The sequence below is a fragment of the Zophobas morio genome, unplaced genomic scaffold (genome assembly GCF_036711695.1).
Source record: "Zophobas morio isolate AGI-343-1 ecotype UQ-CSIRO unplaced genomic scaffold, CSIRO_AGI_Zmor_V1 ptg000014l, whole genome shotgun sequence".
Classification (NCBI taxonomy): Eukaryota; Metazoa; Arthropoda; class Insecta; order Coleoptera; family Tenebrionidae; genus Zophobas; species Zophobas morio.
This window is the reverse complement of record NW_026972119.1, coordinates 13,698,051-13,721,121: the sequence shown is the minus strand read 5'-3', so window position 1 is coordinate 13,721,121 and position 23,071 is coordinate 13,698,051. Positions and strand designations below refer to the sequence as shown.

At 36.1% G+C, this 23,071-nt stretch overlaps 2 protein-coding genes across 4 annotated transcripts in view; one reads left to right on the top strand and one right to left on the bottom strand.

Moving 5' to 3' along the window:
- Positions 1-6,048: 6,048 nt before the first annotated feature.
- LOC135128543 (uncharacterized) lies at positions 6,049-10,344 on the top strand. Of its 3 annotated transcripts, XM_064055405.1 has the most exons (7): positions 6,375-6,465; positions 6,518-6,916; positions 6,966-7,216; positions 7,264-7,777; positions 7,828-8,934; positions 8,981-9,165; positions 9,217-10,344. In XM_064055405.1, exons 2-7 carry the CDS (start codon positions 6,559-6,561, stop codon positions 10,156-10,158), a joined length of 3,357 nt encoding a protein of 1,118 aa, XP_063911475.1. In that variant the 5' UTR covers positions 6,375-6,465; positions 6,518-6,558; the 3' UTR covers positions 10,159-10,344. The 3 variants fall into 3 exon arrangements, with proteins under 3 accessions (XP_063911474.1, XP_063911473.1, XP_063911475.1); XM_064055404.1 differs by having other exon boundaries at positions 6,049-6,916; positions 7,828-8,922; XM_064055403.1 differs by having other exon boundaries at positions 6,049-6,916.
- Positions 10,345-10,466: 122 nt separating this feature from the next.
- The window catches only part of LOC135128550 (proteoglycan Cow), a 317,893-nt gene continuing 305,288 nt past the window's right edge, over positions 10,467-23,071 (bottom strand). The window contains exons 8-10 of the mRNA XM_064055422.1: positions 18,872-19,129; positions 18,681-18,818; positions 10,467-11,517 (exon numbers count right to left, since the gene is read on the bottom strand). Coding sequence (XP_063911492.1) covers positions 11,387-11,517; positions 18,681-18,818; positions 18,872-19,129 — 527 coding nt within the window. The 3' untranslated portion in view covers positions 10,467-11,386. The remainder of the gene's footprint in view (positions 11,518-18,680; positions 18,819-18,871; positions 19,130-23,071) is intronic.

Sequence of the window (23,071 nt, the reverse complement as noted above, 5' to 3'; positions counted from 1 at the left end):
TCATATAAATAATATTTTTATTATACCATGGAGGAAAACTACCTAATGATTTTTGTTTGACAGGTACACATTTTTCAAAAACCTGCGATAACTTGTAGTACAATAAATCAACTGCAGTGTTTACATCCTGAACTTGCTTTAAATCTTCAAAATGAGATTTCAATATTTCACTGTACAGATATCTCAAATCTGCTTTTTTAAAATTGTACTCAAATCTATTATCACATACGGATATATTAGATTTTTCAATAATAATTGGAAATGTTATCTCCAGGGAAGGATGGTATCGATCTTCATGAGTTATTGGTTCCTCTGCCCGAGAAACAGTGACATTAACACCTGAATATATCAAATCTAACAAGCGACTATCAACATTCAGAACATTATTATATTGTTGTAGCTCAAAAAAAGCAGAAAATATGTTAAGATTTTGAACTTTGTTACTGGGGGTTTCATTCTCTCCCTTTGATTGTTCCCAGAATTCGGGAACATTGAAATCTCCAAGGACAATGAGTTTTGAATCATATAAACAATGAAGTGCCATGACAGAATCACAAAATGAAATATATTCATCAATAGGACATTTCGGTGGAATATATTTATACTACAATAATGTAAAGACAAAATTTAGAATTGATTTTACATTTAACAACCAGAGTGTCTATATGTACGAGATCTCTAAAAACAGTACCGAAAGAAGATATTTTGATTTCAGATGAATGAAATTCTTTTTGGATGGCAACAAGAACGCCACCACCTCTGACTGTAGACGTTAAACAAAAATTACGATCAGAACGATATACATTAAACAAATTCTCGTCAAAAAGTTCACCGCTATTTACATTAGAGCTTAACCAAGTCTCTGTTAAACAAAATATATTATGTTCTAACATAGAACTTGTATTAAGATAAATTTCATTAGTTTTCGTATTCACTCCACGTACATTTTGATAATATATACTTAAAATTTTCGAATGAGATTTTTTGGTAGTTGATTGTCATTGAATATCTAAAATATTTCGCTTGAATTCAGACTTGGCTCTAATATACGTCTCACATCTACCCAGATCCCAAGCAGCATGATCAGTGGAAAACTTTTCATTGTTTTTAGAATTTGATAACACACAATTAATGCATTTCAGAATTTCACATTCACAATTTTTGACAATATGTGATCCGGCACATCTGGGACATGTGGGTAATCTTTGTGAGCACTGCTTAGAATAATGATGAAAACCACAACAATTAAAGCATCTTCTTAATTCGACCGCATCATATACAGTGCAGTAATCAAGTCCAATCATCAAAAATCCATTATTTAAAATATTGTTGTAAGCTACGTTATCAATTTAAATTATTGCCATGTAACGCTTAGTTTTCCCGTTACTATTCTTCTTCAACTTCAAAGGTGCATAATTTATGACATCACACGCAGAAGTACCCGCAAACAAAGATTGATTTTGAGTTACTATATAGTTGGCAAACATGTTATCCTTAAGCAGTTCTTCTCCTGTAATACCAACAACTTTGATTCTTGGTTTAAGGTTTGGTAACTCTTTTACAACATATTTTATTTTGAAGAATACCATGTAAATTAAGAAAAAATATAAACTCCGCCCACCCATCCCATCTCAATTGTAACTTTTTTATCCTTAGAAACTTAAAACACGTTTAAAATGGTAAGTTTGTGTAAGGAAATATGGATTTTGCAATTAGGCTCCGCCCCTAGGTCGGCCAACGAATAAAAACTTCATCACAACTGAGAATTGAGGTCGGGGCGGGTATGGGTGGGGCCTAATCTTTGGATTTATGTTTTCTTAATATACACGATACTAAAAAATATGTTTTAATTTCTCGTCACAACTAAGATAGAGCGGGTGGGTGGGGCTACATTTTGCCGTTTTTTTCTTAACATGTGCAGACTTATTTCGACAACAAGAGACTTGAAACATGTCTAAAATGGTAAATTTTTGTAGTAACCAACTTAAATCCTCCACTTTTCTTCTACAACCCTTAAATACGATAAAACGGAGTTTATAAATGACAATTTTCAGCTCTAAAAGCAACATCAGAGACTAAAATATGTAAATACAAATTATGACGATTTTAATTTATGGCGGAAAATATCCAGAAAAAACGTCGAGAAAGAACAACCACAGGGGTGGTAGATATAGCGGTTTTGAAAATACTAAACAGTAATCCTCCTCCAAAGCCAAAGAACAAATACCAGAACAGCAGATATTAAGTAATTATCATTTAATATTAGCTCAAGAAATGAAACCAACAGATCATTATGAAAGATTTTTGAATTGTAATCATCACTTTTACAGTTTGGCTCTATTTTCGGATGAAGCGATATTTTCCAAAAAGCTGGAATTTATAAGCATAACTGTTATTATTGTCAAAATTGTATTCCACAAATGTTTAATGTGGAATCCTCAGGAACTAAATTATTGGCCCCAATTTTTTAGAGACAATTTGAACGGGAATTCTTGTTTAAATTTTATTCAAACTAATTTAGTGCTTCCGCTTCCGTTATAATTAGTATCCAGTTCTCTCTATTTAGAGCCAGACGTTTACATCCTCTGATATCTAATTCTTTTAAATTATTGTCTACTGGGTCCATCAATCTTTGTTTTGTTCTTCCTTTACTTCTCACTCCTTCAGGTTTATATTCTACGATTCTTCGAATCATTCTCTTCTCCTCCATTATCATTAGCATTGCATATACTGAGTGACAAAAGTAAAAGAACACCATGAAGGAATGATAATTATGTAATGAAATTTTGTATGTAGGCTAAGGGTTGTTAAAAATAAGAATTGATTAGAATTTGAATGGTATCTGTCCAGTAGTTTTAATTAGAACTTGAATGGTATGGAATATGGTGTCGGGTGTGGATCACCCTGATATTCCTCAGAGGAACTATAGATCCACGCCAATATATCGTGGATGATGTAGAGGCCCTTCTTTTTCCATATCTTCATGTCCTGCAAAACGTTGTTTTTCAACGAGACAATGCCCAACCACGCATTAGTAGGGTCACTCTAGACCGTGTTGAAGAAGTTGAAGTCAATCTTGACCCTTGCCATCCAAAATCTTCTGACATATCCCTAAGCGAAAATGTTTGAGATGTGATAGGCATTAAGCTACCCAATTTACCCCGCCGTTCAGGCTCTTTGGAAGGATTTCAGTACCAAGTATAGCTGGCATAGGATGAAATACTCCAGAATGGTGTTGATAAGATCTTTAGGTCAATGTATTGACATGTCAGGGAATGAAATTGTACTTCTCCAACGCACAAGAAAAAAAGTTGTTTCCCTTAAAATCCCTGGACCGATCACACTGAAAAAAAAGAAAATCACGATTTCTTCTTGGTGTTCTTTTACTTTTGTCACTCAGTATATTATGTACAGGGCGGATGGAAAACCGGTAATTTTATATACTTTTAATGAACAAAAATTTCGCCCTTTTACGCGCCGGTCTAATTTTTTCCTGCACTGGTTCAGCAGGTCCCTGATAAGGGAACTCCAAAGTTCTTTCAAACGATTTCAAAAACAAAACACAAAGGTTCGCGAGATTCTTTCAAACTACTTCAAAAACCAGATACAGAGCGTCCCCTAGATTCTTTAAAACTACTACAGAAACAAAAACTCAAGGGGATCCCAAGATTTGCTCAAACGACTTCAAAAATATAACACAAGGTGTCCTCGAGATCCTTTTAGATTACGTCAAAAACAAGACACAAGTGGTCTCCGAGATTCTTTCAAATTGCTTCAAAAACAATAGTGCACAGAGAGATACCCGAGATTCTTCCAAATTACTTCAAAGACAGGACATCAGAGGCAGGGGTGGATGAGACCATATGGAAATCGGGAATTTTGCAGAGATACCAGTACTCGTGGTACACCAGAGCCGCTGGTGCCCGAGTCCAAATTTGATATACTTTTAATTGAAGTAAAATTTCATCTTTTCAAGAGTCGGTTCAAATTTTTCCCGCGCTGGTTCAACAGGTCCTATTCGCCCCTGATTATGTTATCTTTGTTGTGGTTCCAAGAAGAAGGTACTCCTGCGCATTCTCATAGAAGGGTGCCTTCTATGATACCCTTTCTAACAGAACCTTGGAAGATGTTTTAATGTGGGAGAAAATATCATGTTTGGAATAGGATTGGGCATTTGAATGAATAAATGAATCAATGAATTTATTGACACCCCGATTGCAAGCACTTACATTTGTATATGAGAAATACAATTACAAATTTACACAATAAATGCTTAAACATACATACAATAATTATGTAAACATACACAATTAAAAATTCCTTGGCTGTTTTCAAAAAGATCTTACCAGTATGTAAGAAATTGTGTGCAACATTTCGAACAGTTGTTACATTAATTAAATAAATTTTTGTTGTAAGCTTCAAAAGTACATGTTTTTGTCAAAATTATGACCAAGTACGATTGATAAATCTAAGAGTTCTTTGAAAATGTATTCTGAGTTGAATCCCTAATTCTCTCGGCCCATGATTTCTCGTGAATCAGCCTGTACATTTAATGACTAATGGACTTGTCAACTATGTAAAATTTGCCAAGAATAGCTTACAAACAAAACGCTAAAAATGTTTCCAGATGAATTATGTTGTTTTAAAATACAGTTTCTTCGAATGATACAACTAATTGTAAACAGAATTTGGTGTCTGATTCTGTACAAATTGTTTGAAATGTCTGCACCTAAATCTATTTCTTGTGAATTTCTTCTGATTCAGCAGAAAATTCTTCAATACCTGTCCTGACCTGACCTGACCTGACCTGAGCTAACGTTACTTGATCAGTTTCTAACTAGTTAGAAAAGTAGTTATTGTATCTACAAATTAAGGTTCAGGGTCCAACTGGTTCGTGTCAAATATTTCACGCTAAGGTTAAGCCTAAATTCTTGTAAGGGGTAATAGAAGATAATAATAATAATAATAATAATATTTTATTATAACCCAACAAACATAAATGTTTTTGTAGGGTATTAAAAAGAATACAATCTTACAAACTAAAGATAAATTCACTTAAAAGAAGTTCGTATCAAGTAAAGGTTTGATTCTATTCTGAAAAATAATATAAGATTAAAAAATATCGACTTTGTTTTGAACGCTGTGATAATAACGAAACATATTTAAAAGTGGCGAGTGTAGATGCTGATTCGTAGATCTCAAACAGTATCCCCACGTAAGTACAGTAAGTAAGATTTAACGACATTGGAACAAAGTTAGAGTAGGGTGTTTTACACAGTTATTTTTAAAAGTTGGTTATAAAAGAATTTCTAGGTATAACCTTTTTGAAAATGTATTCAGTTTTAATTTTTAAAAGACTTCAATATTGTGTTAGTTATCATTCGGTATCGACGCCCATGAGTGTGCATTGATGCATCCCGGGCTCAGATGCAGCTCAAGAACGAATCAATAAAGGATGTTAAACTTCAATCACATGCGCATGTTGTGTATTAAATATTTACTGATACAGAAATTTCTTTACGTAAACTGACTTTAAATGAATCATCTTCTGATAGTGATGAATTATGTACATATTAGATAGATGTTTTCTATGATTACAAGGTTCAAAATATCTATTTCTAAATCGATGAAAGTGACAGGTAAACTTTATGACTTTTCTAGGGTCCACAATTCGCATTTTTACTTGGTATTGTTTGCATTAAGCTCTCATATAGGTAACCAAACTATTATCAATAATTAATATTACTTCCTTGAGGTGTGGTAAAACTACACGTTTTAGCAGATACATTTTCTGTGACGTTTATCTATCGCCATCATCGATTGCTTCTTTACATCGATATGAAGCTGATTTTCACCCTAATTTAAGAGTCATTAGATATTTTACTCCTTTGTAAGGAGGCAAAGTAAAAACCAAAAAGCAAACAATGTTTTGTATTTCGTACATTACACGTTTGTGTCTTTATCCACTTACCTGTTGGCGGTACCAATTCTCAGTCCTTATTATTACACACTGAAATTTTAATTGCTAAGCACTGTGAATGACTACAATGTAGACTGTCATCAGTCGAGCAATCATATGGTTCTAAAGTGTACATAGTGTCAAAATTTTTAGTAAAATGTCGTAAATTTTCGTAATTTCTTCTCCGCATGAAAAAATAATCGTTCGCTTCACTCATGATGGATCACTACATGCACTGGTCAGATTACGAAGACATAAAAGAACAACAGTCACGCGAACACCTCATAGAACGTCTACAAGGAGCCAGAAACAAACTAGCACCGATCCTTGACGATGTGATAATGTCCGCTTCCGAATTAATGAAAAGAGGATGCTTCGAAGACTGGATGCTAACACCCGAACAATACCAAGACATAATCTGGGCGTCGCAGATTTTACAAGAATGTGATTATACAAAGAGTGACAGAGATTATACACTGGCAAACGTAGATGTGATAGTCAACAATGTAAGTGTAAACGGCAAAATGATGTCTGTTAAAGATAAATCCATCATTATAGATGAAGCAACAGTGTTAGAACTTTTAGAACTATACCAGAACATGGGTGTAATTATTCAAAGGCTCCTTACTGACGGTGTTAGAGTTAACGACTCAGTGGCAGTTAAGAGTTCAGAAAGAGTTAAATCGTCGCGAACAAGCATGGAACATTCAAGATCGGCTGTTCAGGAACCTGAAGAGGATTATGACGAATTCAGAGAGAACATGAAGAGGATGTCTAGTAAACAAGTGTCGACACCATCGCCATCGTCAACATCATTCACAGAAATGCAAGAAGGCAAGAGTCACTCAAGATCAGCATCGTTTACGGAGACAGATATGCAAGAAGACATGCCGGAAGAAACCGACAGGGATGTAAACCCTCCTGAAATCAAATCAACGCTTTCTGCTTTAGTGAACAGTTGGTTTTGTACTGTCACCACATCACTTTACTAATAACACAATTCTAGATTCTTCTGGTGATCTGCATAAAAAAAAGAGCGAGAATGAAATTGTAAGTGATTATGACGATGGTTCTAAGAAAAAATCCAAAAGTGATATTAATGAACCTTCGGTCTTCATTAACATCAGATGCTTTAGTGATTATTCGGACGCAGAATACGACAGTGCTGATGGAAAAGTTATAAAGTGTGCTAAAGATTGTCCTTCACATTATCATATCAAACTAGATGGTGAACCCGTGACGCTTAAAATGAATCAGGTAAAAATTAGTACAGTTGAGTATTTTAAAACACCTTGTTACTCCAGAACAATGTTGAAGATGGCACTGTGTACTGCATCAATACAGGAGGAGATGCGTCGGACGAAATCAGAATTATCATCAAGCAGTGTCCAGAATGCAGGTCCACTGTTATTGGGTCTTCTACGAGAATTAGAGAAACTACAGAGACTGGAGAATCTCACGAATCCATTACTTTGCACGGAAAGCAAGGAGATGAGAGCAACATGGCTTATTCTTCTGACGAGAACGAATCGCTTAAAGAGAGCGAAAAATGTAAATGTCTTCAGAAAGGGAGAGTTTGCACGGATATCTCCAAAGTTAGATGCGAAGAATTTTCTTCTCCGTGCTCTTGCACTGATACCGACTTGTCTCGACTTATCAGTGAGCGCAAAATGGCAAGCAGACATAGTGTCAGAAGTGGCGATACAATTGAAAGCAAACAGCGAGTTGGGAGCGACAGGAGTGAGTCAAAGATGGACGTACTCATAGATTCGGACAACGTGGATAAATCGACCGTGAGAGTTCACGATGACGACAGAGGTAAACCTGGTGATAAATTTTAAATTCATTAATCATTTTAGAAATTGTAGAACCTTCTATGCAAAAATTACCAAGCAAAATTATTAGACAGCAGAGTTCGTTAGCGCTTACTAGAAGACGGCTTTGTTCGTCCATGGAGTTCGACGTGACGACAGTTCACACAAGACTCCGAGATCGCGAAATTCAACACGGCAATTCTCACATTGTAGTGGAACTTAAGAAACTAGGGGTCGACAAGATTTTGAGGGCTTGTAGACCTGCCAAATGTTGCCGCAAAGCTATCCTTGACGAAAGGCAAAGAACCGCACTACCATACTGCGTTAGCTTAAAGTCGTTGCCGCTGATGGGTAACGATGTTGAGGTGATCAAACAGTCGATCGATATGAGCGTAAAGAAAATTAAGAACTCGATGGACCTTACTCAAGCCCATAAAGATAAATTAGCTTTTTACGTTAGTTTAGGCAAAGACGATTTTAAACCTAATTTCGATTTTCCGTGGGTAATCCCGCTTTACGACGTTAAACTTAGTAAGACTAAACAAAGCCAAGACAGATTTTTTGTTCTGAAGAAAAATGAATCAATTCCGACGCAAACAGAACCCGTTAACGTCGATGGAAGTAAACATAAAACGAACAAGAGCACTAAAAGTAGCTCGGGATATCTATCCGGGAAGAAATATTTTCTCTTGAAGAAACCCACAAGTAATTCTACTAGGTTGGAAAGGTTAAGACTTCGTAAACGCGACTACGCTAGTCAAAGAAGAGTTAGATTCAGGCAAAAGAACAACTCGAGTGACTACAGCGAACAGAACTGTGTTATAAAGACGTGCCATCAGAAGCGGAGCATCTACAAGAGCAAAAACATTTGGAGTAGTATTAGTCACGATGACTGGAATTTCATATTTGCTCAAGATAACAAAGAACTGGGTCTGAGCAACGTAGATTTCACATTCGGACAAACAAGAATTTCGAAACGACACTACAGTAAACCGTCTTCGAAGGTTTCCGTACATTACGAGGAACTATCACATTTAACTAAATTTGTTTGTCCTCAATCAAATATTGAACATACTTGTAATCTACTTACGAAAGCATCTTCCACTGTGAAGCCGTTAGAGCGTGGAGACTACTCATTTTCGTCCATAAGTAGTGTGCTAGGTAACAATGCGCACTATTATATACAACAATTCACCTTTCTTTGTAGATGTCCGCGTCGGCGATAAAAAGTCAGAACTGTCAAACTTTGAACTAAAGAGAACGAAACTGATTAGCCCTAAATCAATGCCCAATTTTTGGAAACGCGTTTCCGAAGAATTATATTACACCTCGAATGCGTTGACGGTTTGTATGCGTCGATCCCAGAGCTTGACGAAGTGTCAAAATGTTGCTGTATGTGTTTTTAATGTTTTGTAATCCATTTACTAGATAATTTCGTTACAGAAAGTACCGCAAGTGCCTCAATTAGAAGAACCGAAGGAATTTAGACTTTCGAAAGCACAAGAGAGCACAAATCAGATTAAACTGGAGTACTACGTTGCTTTAGTAAATGGAGATTTAGTGTGGAGCAACAAACTGCCACTAGAACCACAAAACTTTACCACTTTCTACAACCATTCTAACAAAACCAAAAAGGGTGACACGCCTGGTACTCCCGTGGAGGACCCAATGTTTGCCACTCGGGTCACACCCGAGGAAAGAGCCCGTCCAATGCAGTCTAGGAAGCGACGAAACCCCCACAATAACTCACCCAGCGATAGCAGAAGTACCATATCAGAGCTTCCCATGGAACAAGTGGCCCAAAGTCAAGCTCAAAGTTCGCCATCGCGTCGTGGTAAGCCGCCTGCAGAACTTGCGTCATACCCCTTAGGGCCGGAATCGCAGGAGGAACTTTGGGCCCCGCACTTGGTCAGCGAAATCTCGCTACCAAGAGTTCACGAACCAGTAAAAAAACAAGAAGTGAAAATAGTAGAAGCGGAACCAGAAAAACCAAAAAGCGTATGCTCAGAGAAGACCGTGTGCATGGGTAACAATTGTACAGTTTGTAAATCGACACCCAGCGGATCAAACAAGAAATGCTTTGGAGGGGATATAAAAATCAATATAAAAAAGACAAAAGATAAAGGTGTTCGGGTTTCAGGAGCGGGCGCGAAGTCTTGCAACAAAGAAATTTGTGAAATTTACAAAAATAAGAACCTGATGCCTGACAAACCGGGGACAAGCAGCGTGAAAAAGTCGAAAGATAGTTGCCAGAAATTCACGATCTCTGCTAAAGAAAACATCGAAATTTATATAAATGACAAAAAAATTTGCTTGGGTAAAAATAAGGGTAAGAAGTATCCGAAGGAGTCGTGGCCGGAAAAAAAGGAAGATGATAAAAATTAGCCTATACATAGTCATAAATAAACGATTTAGGGGTTTTTCTTAGTTCTTGGTTGATACAAAGTGTTTCTGGTGGCCATTAAGTTGCCTGCTTTTAGAGTTTGCGAGTTTTCAGTTTTAGTACGTCGTTCGATTTATGAGTTGGAGGCTGATGAAAGAATTTAATAGATGTGTTTTATTAATCTCTCATTTTTATTTTTATGGTTGCGCTCATTTTCAGGTATGTAATAATAGTTGATTTCGGTAAAATCAAGCCATGTAGCGGCATCCCACTGATAGGGTCGTAATTTTTGAGGAATGATAAGCGAAAATGAGCTCTAGTTTTATTAAATATGATGAAAACATACAACAAAAACATGTCTGATGTACAAACGTGCACAGTTCATCGTCGATTCAACACATGTTTTTGCTCTCTAGAGTTTCAGTTTTAGTTGAAATAAATAAAACGCCAGAGTTTTAAACAATATTGGCATGTTAGGAATTCTGCGAAATTAAGAGAAAACGGGTTGTCAGTTCATAAATAGTACCTTCATTATGTACATAGTACCATTCGCTTACATACAAAGGAATTAGTCTAATATAATTTCTCTAATTCTAGTAAAAATAATATTTCGTAAATATATTAATCTAGATTAATTAAAGTGGACATCAAAATCACATAAATAATTTCTAAATTTAACAATTATTACAATAGGTATTATCTAATACATAAATGCATATTATGTATGTTGTTTTAGACGGCACAAACATGAAGCTGTGGATTATCAGATCACTATTTCTACCTAAAGATAATAGCAGAAACACATCAGTAGATAAAATATAACGTACATACACATGCGAACTTGAATATTATATTAAGTAACAAAACTGGTAGGGAGTACTAAAAAAATCACGTGATATTTACAACAATAAACTTTAAGAAACTTAACTAACTAAACTTAAATTAAAAGTACTGTCATTCTTGTTTAAACTAAAGGTGTTAGATCTTAACAAAAGCATGGCAACTGTGGAATGTATAAGAAAATATTAGTCTTAGTTATGCAACAATACAATATTGCCTACTACACTTTACCCGCGACAAGGTATACTATATAAAAATCAAAATCATTCGTTATATTATACACCGACTCTTAATAGGAAGTTCTTTGTTTAATATTATAAAAAATACAAAAGCCACATAAAAAAAGTCAAAGTAAGAGGCAATAATAGTGAGATGGCGCTAGTTTACGCTTTAGTAGTCCCCCTGATGGTCTGCACTACCTTCAATGTCCTGGTCGACATCGTCTCCGTCCTCGTCATCGCTCGCATCTTCAGCAGCGTTCAGCTGCTTCGATGCATCACTTAATTTATTTATTAGTGCCTCTGCAATCAAAATCGGTATTAGAATCGACTAAATATAAGTACAAGCACGCACACAGACTGATTTCGGAAACACTTCAGTCAACCGCACTGTCTACATTCATTATTATAATATTATTATCAGCACCGAAGTCTTTTGCTACTATAAATATAAACAAACAACTGCCATTTTTTTGAGAATTTGTTTTGCATAAATACCCAAACTGTATTTTTTGTAATTAGAAGAAATCAAAAATATTTCTTGAAGGATGTACTTGTGCTTCATTTTGACAACGTTTTATTCTCTAAGTCGGAAATATTGCACTAATTTATTTTTTTTATATATACATCCTGTTTCCGTCTGTATGTCTGTCTGTCCGTATAAGATTTCTAAGTTGAGGTGGCTCTGGATGATATTATGAGTTGACAGTCGTCGCCTTACTATGTCACAAAATGTCTGCCTTTAGCTTCATAACTTACCGTCTAGTATATCTTGATCCGTTTTTGAGACATTTTAAGATTTGGCTAAGTTGCTGCTTTGATAACGACATGACGTCTTCAAAGATTTTTTAAATGGAACCACGCTTTATTACACTTAACGAGCTTTGTTTAAGCTTTCAACGTTGAATCCAACGAACTTTTCGAAATAAAAATTCATTGATGGAAAAAGTGTGTTAGCAAGTTTAAATCATTTAGAAGTATTGTCTCGGGACTAGATAGCAAGTTGTTTGGACATACTTTTAGATGAAACACATTGATCCGGGAGAGAACTTTGCTACAGAAGAGGAGGTTTCCAGTGTTCGTAATTGGAAATAGCGTTTTAGCCAAACAACATTGTCTGTTTTTTTTTTGTATTTGATGGAGACACTTCAAATCTGTGTGACTGTACTGTGAATATGGAAAATTATATTTTTCCACCTAAGATAATGAAATTTCAGATCCGTTCACCAGTTAATTCCGTTATTTCAGCTTATAGAAGTTGGAAAACTTAGCTTAATGAGGTTTATTTAATTCTCCTATTCGAGTCGACTGAAATCTGTTGTCAAGAGACCACATGAAAATATTCAAGTTCAAGTGAAGGTGACATTTGCGACAAATTTGCATGAGCAAGTAAAAATTGCTGTCTGATTTGAGAAGTCGTTTGGTCGTGATGTAGTAAAAGACCGTTAATGAGAGGTTTGTTAAGGTTTCAGAAAGTCAGTTCTGTGGTCTCCTGAATTTGAATTTTAAATTTCGCGCCAAGATAAAAAATAGCGCGAAAGCGCATTTGAAAAATTAAACATAAGAAAAAGTGTTCTACAACGTAGTAAATTACCCATTGTTAGTGCCTCTGGCGGGGACCTGTTTCACCCCTCTCCACCCGTAAGGGTGGGAGCCAGGGCCACCACCACCTTCGAATACAGGGAACATTCATTCACTATTCATCATTCACTCTTCAAGCACTCTTCAAGCGGTTAACATAGTCTTTATATTCAATCTTTGGACCTAACGGTCATAATATCATACTCGCTCTAGAACACACTTGTTATTTATTTAATAAAACTATAAAACGACTGTCCGCTGCTCTTATTCATAATCCATCAAACTTAACATGGTCCTTCGAGCCGGATCAGCGACAGTAAATCAGTAACAGTGATAAGTGATAAGTGTAGTTCGATAAATCATCGTGGCTTGGAATTCAACATTCCACCTAAATCATCAAGTATTCAAAAATCGGTAACGGCCGCGAGTGCAGTGCAAATCATCGAGGGTCATTCATCAAGAAACTCAGGTAGGCTTTAGTTTTGTCCATTTTGCGTAGTTCATTATTCTCGTACTGACGATGTCGAATAACAAATCTCTCTGGAAATTTATCGTTCTTGTTAATGATATACATTCACATGCGGAGTTCATCTCGGAAGTTACAAACCACCAAAAAATAGGCGAGTTAAGATGCAGGTTGGAAGATTTGAATCGGATACAACCATCTAACGTACGAGATGATGTATGCGCTTTTGGTCAGGATTGAAGCTGTCCTGAATTCGCACCCTGTGACGCCGCTTTCCAGCGACGTTACTAATTCAGCCGCACTGACTCCGGGCCATTGTCTTGTTGGCCATCCATTGACAACTCCAGTAGAAAAGGAATACACTACTATTCCTGTCAACATCCTTTCCCGTTGGCAATTGAGTGAATCCTGTCGCCAACATTTTTGGAAGCGCTGGTCCGCGGAATATCATACGACGCTGCAGGGGAGATCCAGGTGGCAAACCCTCTCAAGAAACGTTCCCGGCACTGGAGCGCTGGTACTACCGATCAAAGAAGACAACCGGCTCCCGTTGCGGTGGCGATTACAACGAATAGTGCAAGTGCATCGCGGCAAAGACGATCAGGTTCGCGTAGTGTCTGTGCAGTGTCGAAATTGCATCATAAAGTGCGCCAATTCGGAAACGGTATTTCCATTTACTAATTCAGGCTCTGGTTATCTGTTAACTCATTACATACACACTATTGTAAATAAAGTTTGTCCACTCGTATTGTACCTGATAAAGAGTTGTAAATCTCTCTTTCAGGTGTATTCCATGTACATTCTTATTGTATGTGGGCAAGTGTTGTAAATCGCTATTCTTAGTTTATTGCCCATATGGTATAATCACTGTGAATCCATTCTATACAATGTTAATTGTAGTAAATCTTATTCATGTATTCTCATTCGAATTGATCATCACGATATCATGTTATCATTCTAATATTCTATTATTTTGGTATTAAAACAATGTAATTGTTTCAAGGCGGGGGGTATGTTAGTGCCTCTGGCGGGGACCTGTTTCACCCCTCTCCACCCGTAAGGGTGGGAGCCAGGGCCACCACCACCTTCGAATACAGGGAACATTCATTCACTATTCATCATTCACTCTTCAAGCACTCTTCAAGCGGTTAACATAGTCTTTATATTCAATCTTTGGACCTAACGGTCATAATATCATACTCGCTCTAGAACACACTTGTTATTTATTTAATAAAACTATAAAACGACTGTCCGCTGCTCTTATTCATAATCCATCAAACTTAACACCCATGCTTGCCGTTTAGGTAATTAGGGTAGGTTTTCGTGTTAGGTTGGTAGTTTAGGAATGTTGGTAATGCAGGTAGTACTTAAAAAAGTTAATTCTTATTTTGCGATAGATGTCAAAACCAATTTTTTTAAAAATCCAAAAATTGCAATATTCCAATGGGCGATTCTGGAAAAATGGCACGAGTTATCGGAGAAATGACGCCGAAACTAACTTCTAGTACATACAGGTCGAAATCTATGAGAATGTCTTTAGTTAAGTTTCCAAAATGGTCGACAATTTGGAGAAATGTTCGTAGTGGGGTGTATAAAATTTTGCTTTCAAAACTCAAGGATATCGATTTCGACGTGCTGTTTCCAAAATGTAGCGTGTTTATGGTCCCCGGCCAAGATTTTAGAAATATTCGGTTTGAAAATAATTTTTTTTTAATATGATTTTTCATAATCTTTGCGTAAATTACGTTAATTTTTTCATTTCTTTTCAGGAAATAATCTGCAAAACATCCATTCGTACAAGTCAAATTGTCTCCTAATTTTAAAATTTAGAAAATTAAAATTCTCAACAAATTGAACATCAGATTTTTAAAAATCCAAAAAATTTTAATATTTTAATGGATGATTCTCTAAAAATGGTTGGAATTATCGAAGAAACCAGGCTGAAACTAACTTTCGTAGGTCGAAATCTATAAGAAAATGGTCGACAATTTTCGAAAATTTTCATAAAGCGATATGTATGTACAAAATTTTAGAAATATTCGATTTGAAAATCAATATTACAACGGGCGATTGTGAAAAAGTGGTAGAAGTTTATCAGTGAAATGAGACCGAAACTAACTTCTGTAAACCGAAAACTCTAAGAAAAAGTCTTTAGTTAGGTTTCGAAAATGGTCGAAAATTTGTTTATGAAATGATAAAATTTTGCCTTTTAAAAAAGTTCTCAAAAAATTCAGAGTTATCGATTTAGATGTGCTACTTCCCAAAATATAGCGTGTTCATGTATGATTCCGAGGCATGATTTTGTAAATATTCGGTTTGAAAATGTACATTTTTCTTTTGTCCAAAAATTGCAATATTCCAATGGGCGATTCTAGAAAAATGGTGGGAGCTATTGAAAGAGAGACTGAAACTACCTTTTGTTGGTCTATTAGAAAATGTCTTTGGTTATTTTCAAAAATAGTCGAAAGTTGCTTGAAATTTTCATAGGATAAAAACTGAATTAAATAAAATTCCAGTTGTAATATTATAAAAGGAGAATCTATCGAAATTTATGATAGTTCATTTCTGGCATCTCAAGTAACCTTAAATATTGATCCATTTCAAGAGAAAGGACCTTGAAAATTATCATCAGTGAAATTAATATCAACATGGACTAGAAATATTTATTTTGTATTATAAGTAATAATGTGTTATTTTCTTATATCCAATTGTTGTCTCGCAGCTTGAATTTGAACATTTATTCTTGAATTATTGTTTTGATTTTGATCGTAATAAGTGTAAGACCAGTTAATTAAGAATCTTATAACCTGAAATGTGTAAAACTGAGTATTCTATCAACACATGTATTATTTGTAAATTCCCCCAGTTCATATTAAGATTTTTAACTGTTCATGGTTCTAAAAAAGTTTCAATGCAATAATCTAGATGTCCAAAAAACAAGTGGCAAGAAATGCACTTCATACTTCAGGCTCCACAATTTTTAATTACGATAATATCTAAGGTTCTGGATTTTTTTTACTTAAGTTATTAGTAATTGCATTATCCATATTTAGTAACATCTCTTTCGAAATTTATAATAGTTCATTTTTGGCATCTCAAGTAACCTTAAATATTGATCCATTTCGAAAGAAAGGACCTTGAAAATTATCATCAGTTAAATTAATATCAACATGGATTAGAAATGTTTATTTTGTATTATAAGTATTAATGTGTTATTTTGTTGTATCCAATTATAGTCTCACAGCTTGAATTTGAACATTTATTCTTGAATTATTATTTTGATTTTGATCGTATTTAATGTGTTTTACTGTAATAAGTGTAAGACCAATTAATTAACGATTTATAACCTGAAATGTGTAAAACTGAATATTCTATTAACAAATGTATTATCTGTAAATTCCCCCAGTTCATACTAAGCTTTTTAACGGTCCATGGTTCTAATTCAGTTTAAAGGTAATAATCTAGAATTATATCCAAATAGAACACGTGGCAGAAAATTCACTTCATACTTCAGGCTTCACAATTTTTAATTACGATAATATCTAAGGTTTTGGATTATTTTTACTTAAGTAATTAGTAATTGCATTATCCATATTTAGTAACATTTCTTTCGAAATTTATAATAGTTCATTTATGGCATCTCACGTAACCTTAAATATTAATCCATTCGAGACAAAGGACCTTGAAAATTGTCATTAGTTAAATTAGTATCAATACGAACTAGAAATGTTTATTTTGTATTATAAGTATTAATGTGTTATTTTCTTATATCCAATTATAGTCTCACAGCTTGAATTTGAACATTTATTCTTGAATTATTATTTTGATTTTGATCGTATTTAATGTGCCCTGTTGTGTTTATTTCACACGTGCTTTGTTTCGCGTATTATGTGAATTTATTTAGTCCAAGGTGTAATCTTGATGAACTTAATTTTTATTTACCCATTAACTTGAATTGTTCCATAATTTACCCTCATGTAAATTCTCGTGGTTTTAAATTCTTGATAAAGTGTAGTATAATTAAATTTTACTTGTTTCCTTTCTCATAATAATTATAATACGCATTTTGCTATCGTCAAAATTCAGGAGATTTTAACTCTAAACGAAATAAACGCTCGGGATTGTGTGGCGGACGCAAAGTCACATTCAAAGTGAAAGCTTTTATCTCCTTACCTTTTTGGTGTGAATGTTTATCTGCAATACCAAAGTTTCAACTCAGAAATGCAAGTATTCAAAATTCATAACGCGTGTTGTGGTTGTGATTATGGTAAATATACAATTTACGAGGAGACGCCCTTCGCGCCGCTGTCGCTATACGCCCCCACGTGGGTAGTTGGTTTTAAAATTGTATCGATTTGTAACATTTGAGTTCATTTTTGAAAACTGGAGAGAATTTTACAGCTAGTTTTCAAAATTTCCTTGCATAATTTGGCAATTTGGTTTAATGGTGCTTTAAAAAAAAACACAACGTACCATTCTGTTGATAGTCACAGTTCATGGTCAAATGTTGAATTTTTCGCGGGTTTTAAAATTTTGTGCACATGTTTCAGTTTTGGCAAAATGTTTGGGTTATCACAGTACGTTGTTTAAATGAGAAATCCGTCAAGAGTTTAAAGAACCGAAAATAAAGGGGACTCGGGGTTAGTAATGGAAGATAGGGTTTAACACAAAAGTGAGAACTATGATGGCACTATAGTTATCAACTTTTAGTCAATTTATAAAGAAAATAAGGATGTTGTGTCTATTCCATACTTTTCGAAATCTGTATAGAACATGTGTGTACAAAACAAAGTGGATGAATTGGGGAGATTACAGACAACGACAAAATCAAGGCAAGTGACAATTTCGGGGTGGAAATGAATAGTAAAGGAATATATTCTTTAGACATAAAACAACGATTATGGAAAGGACCACGAGCTATAAAAAGACTTAATGGAATGTGGTGGGATAACGAGATTTTGAGACGAAGAAAAATAAATATATATAAGTATAAAGGGCATAACATAATACGTAACGGAAATGTGGGAGCCAACGGAAGTTCATAATAAGAAAATTTCATGAATCGAGCTGATTTTGACCGTATTTATCAGTGTGGTTCAAGTATCAACATGCTCAGTCCTTTCCAAAAATGATTCGATTACAAATTAAGTATGTTGTAAGATTGTAATTTTTTTGTCAAGTATGGACATAATCTCTAAGCATTCCAAAAACATAAAACATAAGTAGACTTTAACATTACCTGCGCAAATCCCTCTTTAATAGAACAATTTGCACAAAATTAGCACACGATACGTTGATGTCTATAAGTGGATATTAGGATATTCCAACTAAGTAGCAATCAAAGTATCGAAAGTGTCACCACTTCCATCTTGACAAATCTGTTGTGGCATCAGCTGCCAACCCATAAGTAACTACTTACCGCAATTAGGTCTCGAGTGGATACGCGTGTTGGCGAATTCGACGCCATGCTTGTCGACGCACCAGCAAATGCTACTGGCGCCGTGGCACTGCATCGGCTTGTAGTAACCCTGGCTGTCGCAGCTGGGAACATAAGCACCTGAATACACGCAAAAAATTACATGGACCCCTTGGATGTGCTGCTGAAACTACCTATTAAATCGGGCGATACTCTACGCTTGGCGGCGGCGCAGGGTCTTTCCGTTTTCTGGAAACATCGACACCACTCCTGCGGTGTGACTTTAAGATCACGGTCCATGTCACATTGTTCTAAGAAAGGTTTCATACACACTTCACTCTGATCGTGTTCTAAATCGTACAGTTCTTGTAAAGATAGCTTGGAGTCCGAATTCGAATCGAGATGCTGGAACATCCATCTCACCTCACTTTTGCAAGTAGATGGGAAATGTGCTGAAATGGTAGAAAAAGACAACTACAGTGATTTATTTTAAAATTTGAGTGGAAATTGTAGGATGAGAAATTCGAGAGTTATTCGCTTGTGTCAGCGATCGATATGAAATACTGGCACTTCTTATGCGTTCCTTTTTAATGTTTTAGAAGGTGATGTGCTGAGCTCTTCGTTTATTTACTTGCTGGGACACAGGAGATGTTTATTATTGTTCTAAATATATTGCTGTTGTAGAGGTAAAAAATAAATAAATTGTGTTGTGTGAAAAATATGGCTGCAGCAAAATCTCGATCGTGGGAAAAATGTAATGCAGAACGCGTTTAACGTGCTCATTTCTCACTCCCCAAAGTTTTATATTAATGAAAAATAAGTATCATTTCATGCTCTACTTTCTTCCACCGCGATAGAACGCTTGTTCTCGCACTTGGATAGTAAGTAAGGCGTTAAGCTAAAAACTGACTAATTAGTGCGCACTCAATATTTACCATAAATATATAAACAAATAACGTTATTTGCAAGAAAAAGGTGTCTATTTACATATATTTAGAATTGACAAATCGTTAAAGAAAGCGTGTCTATTTGGCAAAATAAAATTCTACTCATACACCCGTGGGAAATCTCAACTCCTACGAAATGTATTACTTTTCGTGCTCGTTGTGTAATATACTACTAATTTTGCGTTTTGTTAGCAGAGTGTAGCAAACTACTACCAAGTGATGACATAACTGCATGATAAGTTAAGATTTAAACAAGCTTCTACAGAAAAAAATATGTTATGTTTAAACATTGTTAAATCTCATATTGTATATCTACTTCAGTGATTTCAATTTTTCAAATTTGTGTCAAAATCTGGAGTTGGAGACATACTTTTTACAATGAAACTTAATAGACTAACTACTACACGTTCAGAATGAATCGTACACAGAAAAATATTTAGGAATGTTTAATACATGGTATTCCACTGAAACGAAAACAGACCACAAAATTTTAGGAGTGATTAAAAAAAATCCTAACTGTCTTGATAAGAAGTGCGGCTTTGTCACCAAGTTATTCGCCTTTGTAACGAAAACTCGTAAAATATTCAGCGCCACCATTGTGATGAAAATGGTTCACAATGGATTTATTCTTAGACAACCGGAACACGTTCTGTAGTTTGGGTTTCATTATACCCTTGTTGCAAGCTTTGGTTAACGGGTGTTCGGAAAATGATTCTCAAATATTTATTGTTTAAAATAGACGAATTGTTGGCGGCACAATATAACGTAGAAAGTGTGAAAAAATAATCACGAGACCTGATGGTCTAGTGGTCAGGATACCAGCCAAAAGTGAGAAACGTGGGTTTGGATCCCACCCAGGTTGACATTTTTGCTCGAAATTTATAAATAATGTATGGCTAAATGCAATCAAGAGAAAGACAACAAACGGATTTAGAGATACCGAATTTCAAAGAACTCGTGGAAGAAGCATTACGCTAAACAGCGCCATGGAAATCTCCTGGACTAATTGAAATACCAATCGCCGTCTACAAAATCTTCAAATTGCAGGGAAATACCTTTCTCCCACGTCGAAGAAACTATAGATGGGCGATATCAGATAATACGAGAAGACGTCCAGGAAACATCATAAAACCGGCAGTACCGGAGTACAAAATCACTACAAAAGTGATCAATCTGTGGTAAGGAATGCTGTAGCCCATGTGATTCCGGCAGAAAAAATGTCCAGGGCTGGAGTGAAGGGCACCATGGACTAACTTTTGCCAGACAAAGTTGCCATCCGTCAAATTAGCCCTGACAAAATAGCTAGGTGCGTCAAAAAAGCCCTGACAATAGCGCTTTAGACAAAATAGCCCCACTACAAAATAGCTCATCAACCAAATGGTCCCCGACAAAACAGTCCCGTCAAAATAGCTTGGTATGAAATTTCTGAAGATAAAAAAAGAAATTATTATTAATTTTTGTTTTGCAAAATACAAATGTTATAAGGATGTACTGTTTGGTCTTTATTTATTCACAAAAATGTTTAAAACTTGTCTATTTTAGACAATAGAGAGGTTAGGTCAGGTCAGGTCAGGTCAGGTCTCTCGGAAAACTCATGTCCGGATACATGGAAAACAAGTAAACTGATATTGATCGAAAAACCCATTTGTTTAATAAACGTGTTGGGAAAAGTGTATGAAAACCTAATTAATAGACGGCTGATGGAAGAGGTACGCAGTAAGGGAGGGCTCCATGAAAAACAATATGGTTTCAGAGAGAAACGCTGGACACTGAACGCCATAGAGGACGTAGTGAAGATTGCCAAAGGAATTAACGGAGAAGGAAGTCCAAAGTGGTGCGGGGCGATTTTTATAGACGTCCAAAACTCTTTTAATATGGCCTCGTGGGATAACATAATCGAAAAAATAAAACAATGGGGCATCTCAACGTATTTGAGAAACATAATAAAAAACTATTTCACAAAAAGAAAGGTTCAGATCGGCAGAAACAAGATCATTGAAGTGGGAGGAGGTGTTCCACAGGGTTCGGTACTGGGGCCGACTCTGTGGAACATCTTATATGACGACCTTATGAAGGTAGACTTACCGGAGGGGGTAACGATAATTTGCTATGCTGATGATTTGGCGACAGTGATCACGGCGGAGAGTAAAGAAGAATTGCAGATGAAAGAAGAAGTCACCCTGGTAAAGGTAAAGTTATGGCTGACAAAACAAAGATTGAGCATGGCATAGAAAAAGACGAAAACTATAATTTTGAATAGGCCGAGGAATATCACAGAGCTGGTTTTTGAGCTAGACCATAACAAGGTTGTGCCGGGTTCCGTAGTGAAATACCTCGGTGTGGATCTGGTCCGAGGATGAAGCTTCGGAAGACATAGAGCACGTGATGGAAAAGGCCAGTAAAACTGCGAGAGCGCTAGGGACATTATTACCAAACATTAAAGTACCTAAGGCGAATAAAAGGAAGGTACTGTATTCGACGGTACAATCCATTATACTGTACGGGGCGCCCATTTGGTCAGACCTGATGAAAATAGAAAAATACATAAACTTGGTCAAACCCCTACAAAGAATGATGACACTGCGTATATGCAGCGCGTGTACTACAGTTTCCTACGAAGCGTTAACTGTATCTACTGGCGGAAGAAAGAAAAACCAATTACGACAGAAGGAACGAGCCAGTGCATAATAGCAAAGACACAAGGAGACACACCGTAGACAAATGGCAACAGGAGTGGAAAGTAACAAATAAGGCAAAATGGACAAGGAAACTAATAAAAAGATAGCTCCATGGAGAGATAGGAACTTTGGGGAGATAGATTTTCATATGACCCAGTGTTTAACTGGCCATGGGTGTTTTATGCAATACGTAGCTAAAATAGGTAAAAGAACATCTCCTACGTGTATGTATTGTCCAAATATAGACGACACCGAACACACACTCTTTAGCTGCGCAAGATGGTACAAAGAAAAACAAGAGTTACAATTACTCTTCGGAGGGGAGGTCAATGCAGAGAACCTGGTCGAACATATGCTGTCGAAAGCCGAAGCCTGGGGGACAATCAAAATATATATGGGAAAGATAATGGGGAAAAAGGAGGAAGATGAAAGGAAACAGTGAATGTGAACGTGGATCCCCCGATGATATGTGGAACCGTTTCCGGGTGATCCAGGAGAAAAGGGGAGGGGTTTTAGTGAGGTAAAAATCCCACACTTCCCCGCGGGGAGCCTTTTGAAGATTTTCCCTTAGCCCCGGAAAAATAGGTCAGGTCAGGTCAGGTCAGGTCAGGTCAGGTCAGGTCAGGTCAGGTCAGGTCAGGTCAGGTCAGGTCAGGTCAGGTCAAGTCAGGTCAGGTCAGACAAGGTCAGGTCAGGTCTGATCAGGTCAGGTCACATCTGATCAGGTCTGGTTTGGTCTGGTCAGGCCAGTCAGTCAGGTCTTCTTGAG